Source organism: Hemicordylus capensis, chromosome 1, assembly GCF_027244095.1.
Source record: "Hemicordylus capensis ecotype Gifberg chromosome 1, rHemCap1.1.pri, whole genome shotgun sequence".
NCBI lineage: Eukaryota > Metazoa > Chordata > Lepidosauria > Squamata > Cordylidae > Hemicordylus > Hemicordylus capensis.
Window position 1 is genome coordinate 5,781,944 of NC_069657.1, and position 14,359 is coordinate 5,796,302.

General features: G+C 53.8%; 1 protein-coding gene across 4 annotated transcripts in view; it reads left to right on the plus strand.

Annotated features, from left to right (window-relative positions):
* The first annotated feature begins 6,939 nt into the window (after positions 1 to 6,939).
* FERMT2 (FERM domain containing kindlin 2) overlaps positions 6,940 to 14,359 on the plus strand; it is a 131,493-nt gene continuing 124,073 nt past the window's right edge. For all 4 annotated transcript variants that reach the window (XM_053287303.1, XM_053287311.1, XM_053287316.1 and 1 more), the window contains exons 1-2: positions 6,940 to 7,072; positions 8,175 to 8,347. In XM_053287303.1, the coding sequence (XP_053143278.1) occupies positions 8,191 to 8,347 (157 nt within the window). In that variant the 5' untranslated portion in view covers positions 6,940 to 7,072; positions 8,175 to 8,190. The remainder of the gene's footprint in view (positions 7,073 to 8,174; positions 8,348 to 14,359) is intronic.

Sequence of the window (14,359 nt, forward strand, 5' to 3'; positions counted from 1 at the left end):
GGTTAGTTTGGCTGATGGCTGCATCCTCTGTTGCGGAGGTGAAGATGAGGCACCTTACAAGCTCAGTGGCTTCCGCCACTTAGAATATTGCAGAGTCATTCAGAGGCCCATTTAGACACATCCACTGGCCTCTTGGACTACCAGCCTGTCATCTACCCAACATAGAGATGGCCGGCTGAGCCTTCCCAATCATAACCCCAAACTGGTTGCAGTCTGTCTCGATCCACACTCCAGTCGTCTCCTCGAGTGTACAGGCTTTACTTTGCACCCTGCAGAAATCTGCGGCAAAGCAAGGTGCCACGAGAGGCAGCCGCACTTCCTGTTTCTGAGGTTTGTGGCTTAACCACAAGGCTTTTGTTCCTTTTCAAGCTTGACGGTGCCGTCCCTCAAACAACTCATTGTTCATGTTGCTTCCACATTCATGCCCGTGTCACGTGATGTGCCAGCACTGGGCATGCAGAATTACTGGGTTTTGAGGGAACAGAGGGACATCGCAGGAAGCTGCCTTCTACCGAGTCAGACCCTTGGTCCATCTAACTCAGTCTTGTCTTCACAGACTGGCAGCGGCTTCTCCAAGGTTGCAGGCAGGAGTCTCTCTCAGCCCTCTCTTGGAGATGCCAGGCAGGGGTGGAGCCACCATTGGGCGAACGGGTTCAAAGAACCCGGGCTGCCGCCAATCAGGGGCCGCACACGACCCCATGTTTGATGTAGGACGCAGGGGGTGCTGGTTTAGCTCCTGAGTGTGGCTGCGCGGCCCAATTCGGGAGTTAAATGGCCAGCGCGGCGTTCGTGGCGCGGCCAGGAGCAGCTCTTCCCTGCCTTTAAGGCAAGGAAGAGCCACTCCTGGCCGCGCCGCAAATGCAGGGCCGGCCTGGCCTGGCTCTACCTCCCGAACGGAGCCGCGCAGCTCCATTTTGGAGTCGGACGGCCAATGCTGTGTCAGCAGCGCGGCCAGGAGTGGCTCTCCCCTGACGCCAGGGGAGGAACTTGGACCTACTGCGTGTAAAGCAGATGCTCCAGGGAATGGACGACAATGAATGGCGGGGAAAGCCAGCTGAAAAGCCCAGGTTCCTTCCATAGGGCCACGGAATGTATGGAATTTTCATATGGCCAACAGCCATTCGGAAATACCATGCATTCCCACGGTCCTTCTGAAGGAGGAACACAGGAAGCTGCCGTCTACCGACTCAGACCACCCGTCCATTTAGCTGCTCACTCTTGTCTACCCAGACTGGCAGCGGCTTCTCCAAGGCTGCAGGCAGGAATCTCTCTCAGCCCCGTCTTGGAGATGCTGCCAGGGAGGGAACCTGGAACCTTCTGCATGCAAGCAGTCAGTTGCTCTCCCCAGGCCCCATCCCCTAAAGAGAGTATCTTCCAGTGTTCACTCATGGAGTCTCCCGTTCAAGTGCAAACCAGAGCAGACCCTGCTTAGCAAAGGGGACAATTTGTACTTGCTACCACAGAGGGAAGGTCATCGCATTCAGAGCCTTCAAACCCAGAGAGGTGGGCACAATCCTGTCGCGGTTCGGTACATGCCGGTCTCACGGATTCATTTCAGTGGGAGGGAGCTGAGCACACGCTCCGTCTTTGGGCGTCTGGCCACTGGTTGGTGCTGAAAGAGGCTCTTCACACAGGAGCGGTTCACACAGGAACACAATGCTCCTTTGTCTCTGTACTAATTCATGTCGTTCGGTTTAGAACCTGCTAGTCACACTGGGGAGGAAGAGGGTCAAGAGCTTTTTGTTCAGGCAAAAGAAAACACCCCCTCAGTCTTTTCTGAAGGGAGTGAGGACCCTCTTTGGGAGTGAGGGCTGTGTTGATGGGAACCCTCAGGCTGGGAGCTGCCCATTGCCTACTACAGGGGGAACTGGGAAGAAACTCACAGAATTATAAATGGAAAATGGCTCATATCAGGGGTTCTCAACCTTGAGTCTTCTTTTCCTATTTAGATTTTCACCTTCCCATCAAGTGTTTTAATTCCCACCAGGGGTGTAGCTATCACTGAGCAAATGGGTTTAAAGAACCCCGGGCCCCCCAGCTCCTGACCTCTCTATTTACTTCATGATGTCCCTTACTCTGAGGGCCCACTGGAGAGAGAGGTGAACATGGCCCCCCCTCCCCTAGCTACACCCCTGATTCCCACAAAGTTCTTTCCCTCTCCCCAACTGTTAGTATTTTCTCTCCCCCAGGTTAAGACACGGTTTTCTGACCCACAAAACCTTTCCTTTCCCCACAGGGCCTTTCTCTCCACCCAAACCTATGTGAGGGGTTGCTCCTCTGCAGGCGGTTTCTCTGCACCCCTGTCCGCACAGAGGAGGACTGAGCTAGCAACCCCATCAACCAGTGGAAGGCCCTGGGGGACTGGGACCTCTGCCCCCACCTGCAAAGCCCCCTCCCCGCTTCGGGAGGCTCCTCAGCAGCCCAAAAGAGCTGAGCCAAACATCAGAGCGGACTGAGCAGCGTGGTGGCAGTCAAACCTCTTCCTCCTCCAAAGCACCTCTTATTCCTGCGCTTGCAGGGAGGAAGACGGAGAAGCGACCCACACCAGAAGCACAACAAAGAAACCTGCCTCCTCTGATCCTCAGTGCGAGCCATCTGCTAATGCAGCCCAACAACGCTGCAGGCTAATGCTTTTTCGTATCAGCAAAGTTTGTTTGATGAGAGACAACAAGGTTCAATCTGAATCAAGAGAGGCCATCTGCTAGCAAATACCCACCCAGGGAGTTTCAGCAGCAAGCTGCTACAGGGAAAGCCACTGTCTTACCACATTTGCAGAGAGAAAAGGCAGAAAGCCATCAGACTGTCAGGCCTGGCTGCCAAACTGAAGCCAGGTCTGGTGGGTGGAATTTATCTCTTCTTCTAAGCCCCCTTGCTTCGGGACCTTATTTGGATATGGCGGCCTATAAAGCCCCAGCAGCTCTTACAAACAGTGGGAAGAGCTTACAGCTCCTTGGCAGCTGATGACGCAAACAGCTTCGCTTTCCAAACTCGCCTTAGAATTCCAGGAGAGAATTTCCAGTAAATCTGCCTGCAGACACGTTTGGGAGTCGGTGCTACAAATGGCAACAATTGCAGCCGAGTGTATCCATGCTGTAATGACTGGCCATCAGTTCACACATTGCATTTCTCCCCAGGATCCATGTAGCAAGATCAAGTGACCAGTTTGCATCTGTGAACTTGGACAGGTTAGAAAAATACAGATTTGGCTCATGGCAAATTCGGCATTTGTGGGGTGCTGCTGTAGAATTACCCCTGCTACCTGGGGAAAGAGGCACCTTTTTAACGTGGTGATTCGCTTTATTTAGCAGGGGGAGAGCTTTGGAAACTTTTGTTGAAAAGCGGTATTTAAATATTAGTTGTTGTTGTTGGCTGACTGTTTGCAGTCCTGCTTGTGGTCTTCTTCTAATATAAGTTCTCAAGCTTGAGTGCCCAGATGTCCTTGGACTGCAACTCCCATAATCCCTTTGGCCATTGTGGCTGACATCTAGGGGAACAAGCTTAAGAACATCAGAACAGCCCTGCTGGATCAGGCCCAAGAATGCCCATCTAGTCCAGCATCCTGTTTCGCACAGTGGCCCACCAGATGCCACTGGGAAGCACTCAGGCAAGAGGTATGTGCATGCCCTCCCTCCTGCCGTTACTCCCCTGCAACTGGTACTCGGAGGCAGCCTGCCTTTGAGGCTGGAGGTGGCCTGTAGCCCTCCAACTCGTAGCCATTGATAGACCTCTCCTCCATGAAGTTATCCAAGCCCCTCTTAAACCCATCTTAAAGCTTGAGAACCCTGTCCTATCATCTAGGCACCAGTGCAAATATCGCTACAGAAACAGCCAGAGACCTGTCCCAAGGTTCAGAAGGAAACAAGCTGCAATAAAATATGGAATTGTTTCAGCTGTGAAGGTTTAAACAGGACCCACTCATAACCCTTAGCTTGATTAGCTGGAGAGAGGGGAGCTGGCCTTGTGGTAGCAAATATGATGTTTCCCCCTAGCTAAGCAGGGTCCTCTCTGGTTGCATTTGAGTGGGAGACCACATGTGAGCACAGGATAGGATTTATAATATGCCAGTATCTTTTTCCTTTACTTTGCTAGTGAAAAGCTGGCTGAACATGACAGCGTGACTTGTATTGATACAGGGCTGGTCCCTTCTGCAGTGTGCACTCACGGGAATGGGGGGTGGGGGTGGAGATCAGGTGCCAGCCCCCACATCAGCTTTCAAAAACAAGATGGAAGGTGTGCCCCAGACTTGGAGCAGGGTGAACTCAGATTCAGACTGAGATTCCAAGAGATATGTGTGAAGATATGCACCAAACTCACCACCGTCACACATTGGAGGTCAGTCAGGCTTCTGGATCCACCATTCAGCCACCAAGGGTGCCTTGTACAGTACCCCAGTGTGTTTTAGCCCCTTGATCAGATGGTTGAAGGTAGTGCCTTGCCAAGGTGGAGAACTGGACTGCCCTTTGCATCCGCAGAGTTCTGATGGCAGGGGGAAATCCTTCCCTCCACTTAGCAAGACAAAACAGATGACTTTTAAGAAGTGGTTACACATGTATCGGGATATAGGAGGATGCTGAAAGGCATCATCTCATACTGCGTGGGAGGAGGCAATGGCAAACCCCTCCTGTATTCTACCAAAGAAAACCACAGGGCTCTGTGGGCGCCAGGAGCCGACATCGACTTGACGGCACACTTTACCTTTACCCATGCACCAGTGTAAGTTGCCACTTAATGAATGGCCGTCCTGTGTTCAGCCATGGAAGCACCATCTGATCAATTCTGCATCGTATTTGTAACATTGTCTATTTGCTGAAGACAAACAACTTAACCTGACGCCTTGCTAGGATAACCCCTTGGGAACAATGGGCCTTTAGGAACATAGGAAGCGGCCACATACTGGGTCAGACCCTTGGACCATCTAGCTCAGTATTGTCTTCACAGACTGGCAGCGGCCTCTCCAAGGTTGCAGGCAGGAATCTCTCTCAGCCCTCTCTGGGAGATGCTGCCAGGGAGGGAACGTGGAACCTTCTGCTCTTCCCAGAGCGGCTTCATCCCCCTATGGGGGATACCTTACAGTGCTCACACTTCTAGTCTTCCATTCATATGCAACCAGGACAGACCCTACTTAGCTAAGGGGACAAGTCCTGCTTGCTACCACCAGACCAGCTCTCCTCTCTTGCCAGTCTCTTGGTTATATTATACATTCTTCAACCCTGGAGGTACTTTCCTACAGACTCTCTGCTTGGACCTGCTCCAGCAAAGGTCTGGGTTCACTAAGAACTTGGATGTCAACCAGATTATTAAGAGTGAACGAACTTACAGTGGCCTCCTTTATTTTCATATTCTGAGCTGATAACAGTTATGCAAGCAACAAGCTTGAATTTGATAACTGAATTTCCTGTTTGCAAGACACACAACAAGGCACATGCTTGTTTATCATGCAAGGACTGGAGCCGAACATCTATCTCCTTTGCTCCAGTTATGTGCTGTTATGCATGTTCACATGACAATGGTGTGTGTGTGTGCTGATTGTGTGGAAGGTGGGAGTAAGCATTGCAGCTGTTGCCTGGCCCCTGCGTGTTTAGCAGAAGATCTGAACAGATCCTAGGCTGTATAACTAGTCTCTGTATTCAAGAGCACAGCCCTACCTGCAGGACTCCCAATCTCAGAGCTCACAAACAGACTGTATTCACACCTTCAGCTGCACGCATGGAGGCTGGGAGCTGGTAGAACAGGCTGGGCCCCAACCCTCCAGCCCATATTTACTGGCGATGTGAAAAGTGTCACATTCACACAACCATTTTAGCACAATCTGCCAGGGTAGGTGTGTGTGCGTAGTGCTCATTCTTGAGATTGCTCCAACACAGGCTGCGATTTTGCAGTCCGCGCACCGGGGCAAACAGGGAATGAGCCAGGAAGTGGTCATCTGTGACCCTTTTGACCCATGTTGGGGCATTCACAAGACCCATCATATAAAACGAGTGCAGCATAAATGTGGAAAGGCTGCTGGGAAAGACTACTGATCAAAGCAGAAGAAAACACTTGCTGGACCAGACCAAAGCAGCTCCCAGAAGAGGAGGGGCTCCCTCCCTCCCAGCCTTGGCCCCCAATGTGGCTGGAGGCAACTGCCACGAATCGGGAAGCAAACACAATGATTGTGGCTGGTGGTGACACGGGAGTCGCAGCAGCAGCCGGAGAGAGGGGCTAGTGGGGGGGGGGGGCTCTGGGAGAGGCCCAAACTCACCAGGGCAGGAGAAGCCTTGATTCAAAAAGTGGCCGAGCAGTGAGTTTTCGAAGTTGAGCACCTTTCGCCAACCGCCACGACCCCGGCACCCACCACACACACCTCTATAGCTTGGGCCCCGCAAAGGGGTGCGAGGAGGAGCAGCGCAGCGCAGCGCAGGGCTGGGTGTGGGTGTGTGTGTGCGCAGCAGGGCCAGTGCTGCAAGGAGAGGTGGCTTCCTCGGGAGGAGGGCTGCAGGTAGAGGAGGGACCGGGAGGAGGCTCCGGGCAGCCAGGACTGGAGGAGGAGGAGGACGGGGCAGCGGGAGCCGGGAGCTCCGCGCGGAAAGCGGCAGCCTCGAGATTCGGATCACCCGGCAGTGGCGGGGGGGGGGGGCGGAGGAGACCCCGCCGCCGCCGCCAGCAAGCCTGGCTCGTCTCCAGTCGCCATGAAAACGGGGATGCTGCTGCTGCTGCAAAAAGGGAATGGAGGCGGTTGGGGGCGGGGGCGTCCTCTTGAGCGGCCCCACCGCGGGGAGGGGGCGGGAGGCGGAGGAGGCCGCCCCTTCGCCCCCTCCTCCTTCCCGCCGGAGGGGGAGTCCCGGATGTTGGCCCCGCGCCCCCGGCTTGTTCCAGGGGAGGGCGGGGCTCCCTCCGCCCCTCCCCCCAGGAAAGGAGAGCGGCTCCTCCCCTCCCTCCCTCCCCCGCCCACCCCCAGCCCTCCCCGCTTCTCCATTAGCAGCAGCAGCAGCGCCGCCGCCGCCACCACCACCACCAGCGGGGACAGACCCCTCCGTCACACGGGCAGGGCAGCTGCAAGCCGGGCAGGCGCGACGCGGGCGAGCAGGAGGAGGTAAGGCGAGGGAGGGGAGAGGGAGACCCTCGCCCGGCTCCCTCGGTGCGGGTCCCCCGCCCCACCGGCTCGGGGTGGGGCTCAGGCTGGGGGGCACCGAGGCAGAGGCGCGCGCCCCCTCTCTCCTTGAGGCGCATTCGGGGGGGGCGCTGCTGGCTGGACAGGAGGAGGAGGAAGGGCCACCCCCCCCACACGCACGCCTTAGGCAAGTCGGGGAGGTCGCGCACCCCTCGAAGGACCCGAGTTCCTCTTCTGGGGCGGGGGGGTCTGATTTCCAAAGGGGGTCCCTCCCCCCTCCTTGCAGGCGGCACTCCCCCCCCTTTGTTTCTCTCCCTCCCTCTCTTGGCCAGGGGTGTTCGCAGCCCCGCAGGCGCAAGCAGGACGGAGGAGCCCCCTCGCCTCGCCTCGCCTGCCCCGCTCCTCCTGCCTGCCGCCGCCTGCTTTCTCTTTGGCTGCCCCGCGGGCTGGGGCTTCCTCTCCCTCTGGCGCCGCGCGGGGAGGGCGCTGCTGGTTGCCGGCTGCCGGCTGCCGAGGGCGAGCCCTCTCCCTGCGCCTGGCCGGAGGAGGGCATGTGTGGGGCGGCAGCAGCAGCAGCAGGAGACTCCCTTCTTGCGTCCCTTCTCCTGCCGCCGCCGCCGCCGCCGGGCCCTTGGAAAGGAGCCCCTGCAAGCATCGCAGTCGCGCGCGCGCCTGTGTGGAGACCCAGCAGACCCGGGGTCATGCTGCTGCTGCACACCGTGCTGCTTGCAGATCCGAGGAGGGCAGGGGGGCTGCGAAGAACGGGGGCGGGGAGAGGGCAGATTAGGCACAGGAAGGGCCCGCTTGGCACAACTTGGAAGGTCCCTGCGCGCTTCACCCAGGGTGGCCCGGGCGGGGGTGTCGTCATAGCAGTGTGGGGTCAGCCGATCGTGTGGACGCTGTTTGTGTCTGGGAGAGAGCGGGTACTTACAGTGCCCGGCTGCAAGGCCTGGGCTTGGGCTTCTTCCTCTCCCTGATGTCCCTACCAGAGTGGGAAGCGAAGCCGGGGAGAGGCTTTGCCAACGGCGTGTCGGAGGCTCCTGCTTAGCTCATGAATGCCATTTCCTCTGCTCCTCACTTGCAGGCAGGAAGGCTGAACCATGGCTCTGGACGGTATAAGGATGCCAGATGGCTGCTACGCGGACGGGACGTGGGAGTTAAATGTCCATGTCACAGACCTGAACAGAGATGTCACTCTGAGGGTCACGGGAGAGGTCCACATCGGTGGGGTCATGCTGAAGCTGGTGGAAAAACTTGGTAAGTTGTAACTATGGCGGGGGTGGGGGGGAGAGAAGGTGTGGTCCTGCTCCGTTGCATTGATTGCGGCTTCAGTGAACGCTGGAAGGCAGAGATGAGGAGGGTGTGGAAGTGGGATTTCATGTTTGCGTGTCACATCGGACTGATTTCAGAACCCCACAGCTATTTTTAGGGCTTTTCATTCTTATTTTTATTTTGACTTGCTTCTTCAGCAGGCTGTATCTTGCTTGTTGAATTTCTGCCTCTTCCCTTCCTGTTTTATTGCTGCGGCCCCACACCATGCCCTGCGTTACGCAAAGGCTGCTAGGTAAGCCTTGCATGTAAAGCAAGGCCTAGACACAAGGCTGCCCAGTTGTTCTCAGGACAGAAATGATGGCTTGTACTGGGGTGCCGTCAGCCCCCATCAGGTCAAGGCAGGGGGAAGTAAACAAAGTGGTAAATCAGGGAGTGGTTGTTGATCTAAGAGATGGAGGGATTTGAATCAATTGTCTTAATTCTTCTTTTACTCATCTGCCTTCACTAATTATTGGCCAAATGATAAATATTTTGTTAGTGCCTGTGCTGCTGGCTTCTTAGACGTGTGATTCCACTGTGTAAGGCTTAGAATGAAGAGCAAGTTTCTACAAGTAGCAGGATCACATTTTCTGGATTGTCTGACAGTAGACTGCTAGGGTGGTAGTTTTGCATGCTGGAGAACTTAAGTGCTCCCAGCAGGTACAAGACTAGTATATTGGAGCGAACGATGACTTGGTGCCTGACATGCTGACTTTCTATGGCCTGGTTTATACATAACTCAAAACTAGAGGTCGGCGAACCTGCGGTTTCAGTTTGGGTCTGTAAATCGTGCCGCAGATGTTCTTCAGGCTGCGGCCAGCCAAACTCCAGTTGCAGGAGAGGAGAGCCCCTCCCTGCTGCTCGGCCGCCGAGGCTGATCCCAGCAAGCTCCATGGCCAGATTGTGGGCAGAGTGTCGGCATGTCAGCGGACCGGCCGAGATGGCTGGCACTCTCGTGCGAGAGTGGTCCATGGGACAATGGGTGGCACATACAAGAATACCACCTAGTAGGTTTGACATTTTTGCTCCTAGACGGCCCTTCTCATGAGTCAGCCTAGGTATCCCACCCCGGGGAAGGGGCTGGGCCCCCCTCCCCTAACCTTTCTGTGTAAAAAGTAAAACTTGGCTGCTCCAGAATCCCTGCTTGGGGCTGCCCTTAACACCCGGCCAAGAGTGCACACACGCATGCCTAATGCCCAAGCACATAAAGGCCTAGGCATCTGCGCTGACGGGAGACATCAGGTTCTGGGACAGACCTTTAAACCCATTCACAGTTCCCAGGTCTGGCCTGGCACTGCGCTATATGCAGGTTTGCCAGCGATTCAGGGATTCATGGGAGAGGGGAACCCCAGTTTCCAATGGCCCCTGCACAGCAGGGTCGCCATCTCCGGGTACTGGCAAGGGGGCACATGTCCACATGGGTGGAATGGGCTGGCAGGGGGCACACTCTGACAGTTTCTTGGCGGCAGTTGCCAGGACCAGGACAGCAGTCGCGAGGTACCCGTCCCCGTGGCTTTCCTCCATAGAGCATCCTGGCTTGCTCTCGAGTGCCCGATGGCCTTGCACTCTTGTGAGAGAGCGGTCCGTGGGATGATGGGCTAATTCTGCAGCATGGAACGAGAGTCTCACTTCATATAACACGAATACCCACCCATACCCAACCTTTCGTTAAAAAAAAAATAGAGCGTATCTTCTCCAGGATCCCTGCTTGGGGCTGCTTTTTGGATCCGAGCCTGGACACCCCCCACCTGCTAACTGTCCCCCTCCTGGTGCCGTGATGGGGTTCCCTGCTTATGTTGCCACCTGGAGTGCTTGTGAACATACACCACTGCCACTTGCTTCTTGGGGAGCAAAGCACTTGGTCCTCCTCCTGGTTTCCTGTCCCTTTCCTTTCTGCTTGCCAGGTGAGGGGAGCAAGGGATAGAGTTGGGATAGGGAATGCCTGTTGAGAGGATGGCGAGGCTGCAGTGGGGTGTCCTGTTGCCTGTTCCTGTTGCCGGAAACTCCATAGCAGCATAGGTGACAGGAGGGGCGGGGCTGGTTCTCCAATAAGTGGCCAGCAAAAAGCACTGGCATAGAGCAGCCGAGTCATAAGAACAGCCCTGCTGGATCAGGCCCAAGGAAGCCCATCTAGTCCAGCATCCTGTTTCGCACAGTGGCCCACCAGATGCCGCTGGAAGCCTACGGGCAGGAGTTGTAAGGGGCATGCCCTCCCTCCTGCTCTTACAGGTGAAACTCGAAAAATTAGAATATCGTGCAAAAGTCCATTAATTTCAGTAATGCAAATTAAAAGGTGAAACTGATATATGAGACAGACGCATTACATGCAAAGCGAGATAAGTCAACCCTTAATTTGTTATAATTGTGATGATCATGGCGTACAGCTCATGAAAACCCCAAATCCACAATCCCAGAAAATTAGAATATTACATGGAACCAAGAAGACAAGGATTGAAGAATAGAACAATATCGGACCTCTGAAAAGTATAAGCATGCATATGTATTCAGTACTTGGTTTGGGGCCCCTTTTGCAGCAATTACTGCCTCAATGCGGCGTGGCATGGATGCTATCAGCCTGTGGCACTGATGAGGTATTATGGAAGACCAGGATGCTTCATTAGCGGCCTTCAGCAATTCTGCATTGTTTGGTCTCATGTCTCTCATCCTTCTCTTGGCAATGCCCCATAGATTCTCTATGGGGTCAGGTCAGGCGAGTTTGCTGGCCAGTCAAGCACAGTACACTGTATACTTTTCAGAGGTCCGATATTGTTCTATTCTTCAATCCTTGTCTTCTTGGTTCCATGTAATATTCTAATTTTCTGAGATTGTGGATTTGGGGTTTTCATGAGCTGTACGCCATGATCATCACAATTATAACAAATTAAGGCTTGACTTATCTCGCTTTGCATGTAATGCGTCTGTCTCATATATCAGTTTCACCTTTTAATTTGCATTACTGAAATTAATGGACTTTTGCACGATATTCTAATTTTTCGAGTTTCACCTGTACTCCCCTGCAACTGGTACTCAGAGGCATCCTGCCTTTGAGGCTGGAGGTGGCCTGTAGCCCTCCAACCAGTAGCCGTTGATAGACCTGTCTTCCATGAAGTTATCCAAACCCCTCTTAGAGCCATCCAGGTTGTTGGCTGTCACCACATCTAGTGGCAGAGAATTCCACAAGTGGATTATGCGTTGTGTGAAAAAGTACTTCCGTTTGCTGGTCCTAGATTTCCTGGCAATCAATTTCATGGGATGGCCCCTGGTCCTAGCGTGATGGGAGAGGGAGAGTCCCTGGGTGGTTCTGCGCTGCTGCCACCTCTATGATTGCGGTTTGGAAATTGGCATGAAACTGCAGTTACGGCACCACCCAGAGTCGGACGTGATGCCTCAGTGGCCAAACCTCAGGACTTTACAGCGAACCTCTGTGCAAACTGAAGATTCAAATTGGAGTTAGACAAGGCCGACGGGAGGTTGCTTATGCTGGGAAACCAAGGTTTCACGTGTTTGGACATACTGGAGTTCCAACCTTTGCTACGTTTAACTCCGGTTTTGCGTTGTGTATGAACTGGGCCTATATGACTTTTTGTGCAGCAGCATTTGACTGTGCAGCTTTAAATGGAGTAGTCCTGGGAAAGGTTTTGCTACTTGATTTCTGTTGATTAGTCCTTCTGTGGGCCAGTTTCTGAAAAGAGCATTCTTCTATGTCTAGGCTTCACGTAGATGTTCTGGTGCTGCCTGGTCCTCTGGTGCCATTTCAGTGTCATGGTGTAAACAGAGTTTTGTGCTGTTGCAACGGGCTTCTAATATCAGATAGGCAGCAGTATAAGTCACTGAAGCACTCTAGCTTAACACTTGTTTAAATTGCATAAAAATTGGGACATTTCCCAATGATTTTCTGTGGTTGCCGAATACAAGCTTAAGGGATCTTTTAGCTCTTTGTTGTCTTTTGGCTCATAAAATGTTCAGTTTGGGAAAATTTAGACTAAATGCCAGATCAGGAGACACTTCTGGTTGGTTGGTTGGTTGGTTGGTTGGTTGGTTGGTTGAGTGCCGTCAAAGTGACCACATAGGAACATAGGAAACTGCCATATACTGAGTCAGACCATTGGTCTATCTAGCTCAGTATTGTCTTCACAGACTGGCAGCGGCTTCTCCAAGGTTGCAGGCAGGAATCTCTCTCAGCCCTATCTTGGAGATGCTGCCAGGGAGGGAACTTGGGACCTAGATGCTCTTCCCAGAGTGGCTTCATCCCCTGAGGGGAAGATCTTCCAGAGCTCACACATCAAGTCTCCCATTCATATGCAACCAGGGCAGACCCTGCTTAGCTATGGGGACAAGTCATGCTTGCTACCACAAGACCAGCTCTCCTCTCTTAGACCACATAGATGATCTGTCTTCAACTTGGCCTTTAAGGTCTCTCAGTGGTGCATTCATTGCTGTTGTAATAGAGTCCATCATCCACCTTGCTGCTGGTCGTCCTCTCCTTCTCTTTTTTTGTTTTGTTTTCCTGACTGTCCACGGTATCCTCAAAAGTCTTCTCCCGCACCAAAGTTCAAAAGCACTCTTCTAGGGCCGGTGAAATACTACGGCCATTCTGCTAGAACAACTAGCCAGCACCAAGGCAGATTGTCTGAGAGGTGAATTGCTTGCTGAACCAGGTCTGTCAGCTAGGTGCTAGTTGTATGCAGTTAGGTATGCAATTTTAAATAAAACTCCCCACCTCCTCAGCCTCTGGTTTCTTGGGAGACTAGAATACCCACTCGAGTAGGCCACTTCCCTCACATAAGCATCCCTATGTTCTGTTAGCAATAGTGTGTGTTTTTGTGGCTGACATTAAAGCCTTACTGTAAGCCACATTTGCAGCAAGTAACAGTTCCTCACTTCGTGAGGCGAGTCTCACGATCAGTGAGATTCTCCGAGAGTGGGTTAGCGGGAAGAGTGGGCTTAGCCCACTCTCCCTGCAGACGATAATTCAGGCAGCCCTGGGCGGCTGGATAGGCCGCCCACACGACTGCCGGCTCCGTCATGGATCCAGCTGGGTCTGCAGGGATCAGGGGCCGCATGGCCCCCGGAAGTTCCAGGATGCCCCGCATGAGTGCATGGGGCATGCTGGAGAGACCCCGGAGGCCGAGAGGATGCTTGCAGCCTCCCGGCTGGGGGTCTCCCTGTGTGTTGCTGTGGCGCAGAGCCAAGACGCAGCAATACAAAACCAAAAAACCCGGGTTAGCGGCGCTCTCGCTCCACTAACCTGGACTAAGGGGAGGGGTAGTTAAGCGGGTGACCCGCTTTGGGGAAACCGGGCTCACCTGCAAGCCCAGTGGTTCCCACGATCAGTGGAAAGCGGGCTAAGCTCCCTTAGCCTGCTTTCCACTGATCTTGAGACTACCCTCAGTCACTTGTTGGCCAGCAGGCAAGTTAACTTTTTATCCCTGGCCCCAAAGCTATTGCTATTGTGGTAAAAACAGGTAAGTTGCAAAGGGTTGCTACCCTGGCTTGGACCAGCATTAGTTTCATTGCAAAGTTGTGTAAGGTGTGTCCCTGGCTATTCCAACCGCTTGCACACTGGATCTGATAGTTGGAATACAACAAGTTGTGCTGCTGTTGAAGCCCTAGGGCACTGAAGGGGCCTTGTGCTAGAGTTGGATTGCTTGGCGTATTATTGCCAGTGAAACTGGCACTAGCCAGGAGGAGCTGTTGCTTGGTAGCCGTGCACATGGCTTGTGTGCAACTCGAGGTGCGGATGCTACCAGGCCACCGGTGGGGCTGGGGAAAACCCTTGTCCGAAACCCTCAGAGAGCTGCTTCCTGTTGGTGTAGAAGACAGTACTGAGCTGGATGGACCAAGTGTCTGATGCAGCAGAAGGCAGCGCCAGATGTGTTATCTGTTTTGAGGACTACCCTGTATAGTACTTCAGTGCTGAAGTTCTTGTGCTAGTTAGTTTGAAAAGACACACACATG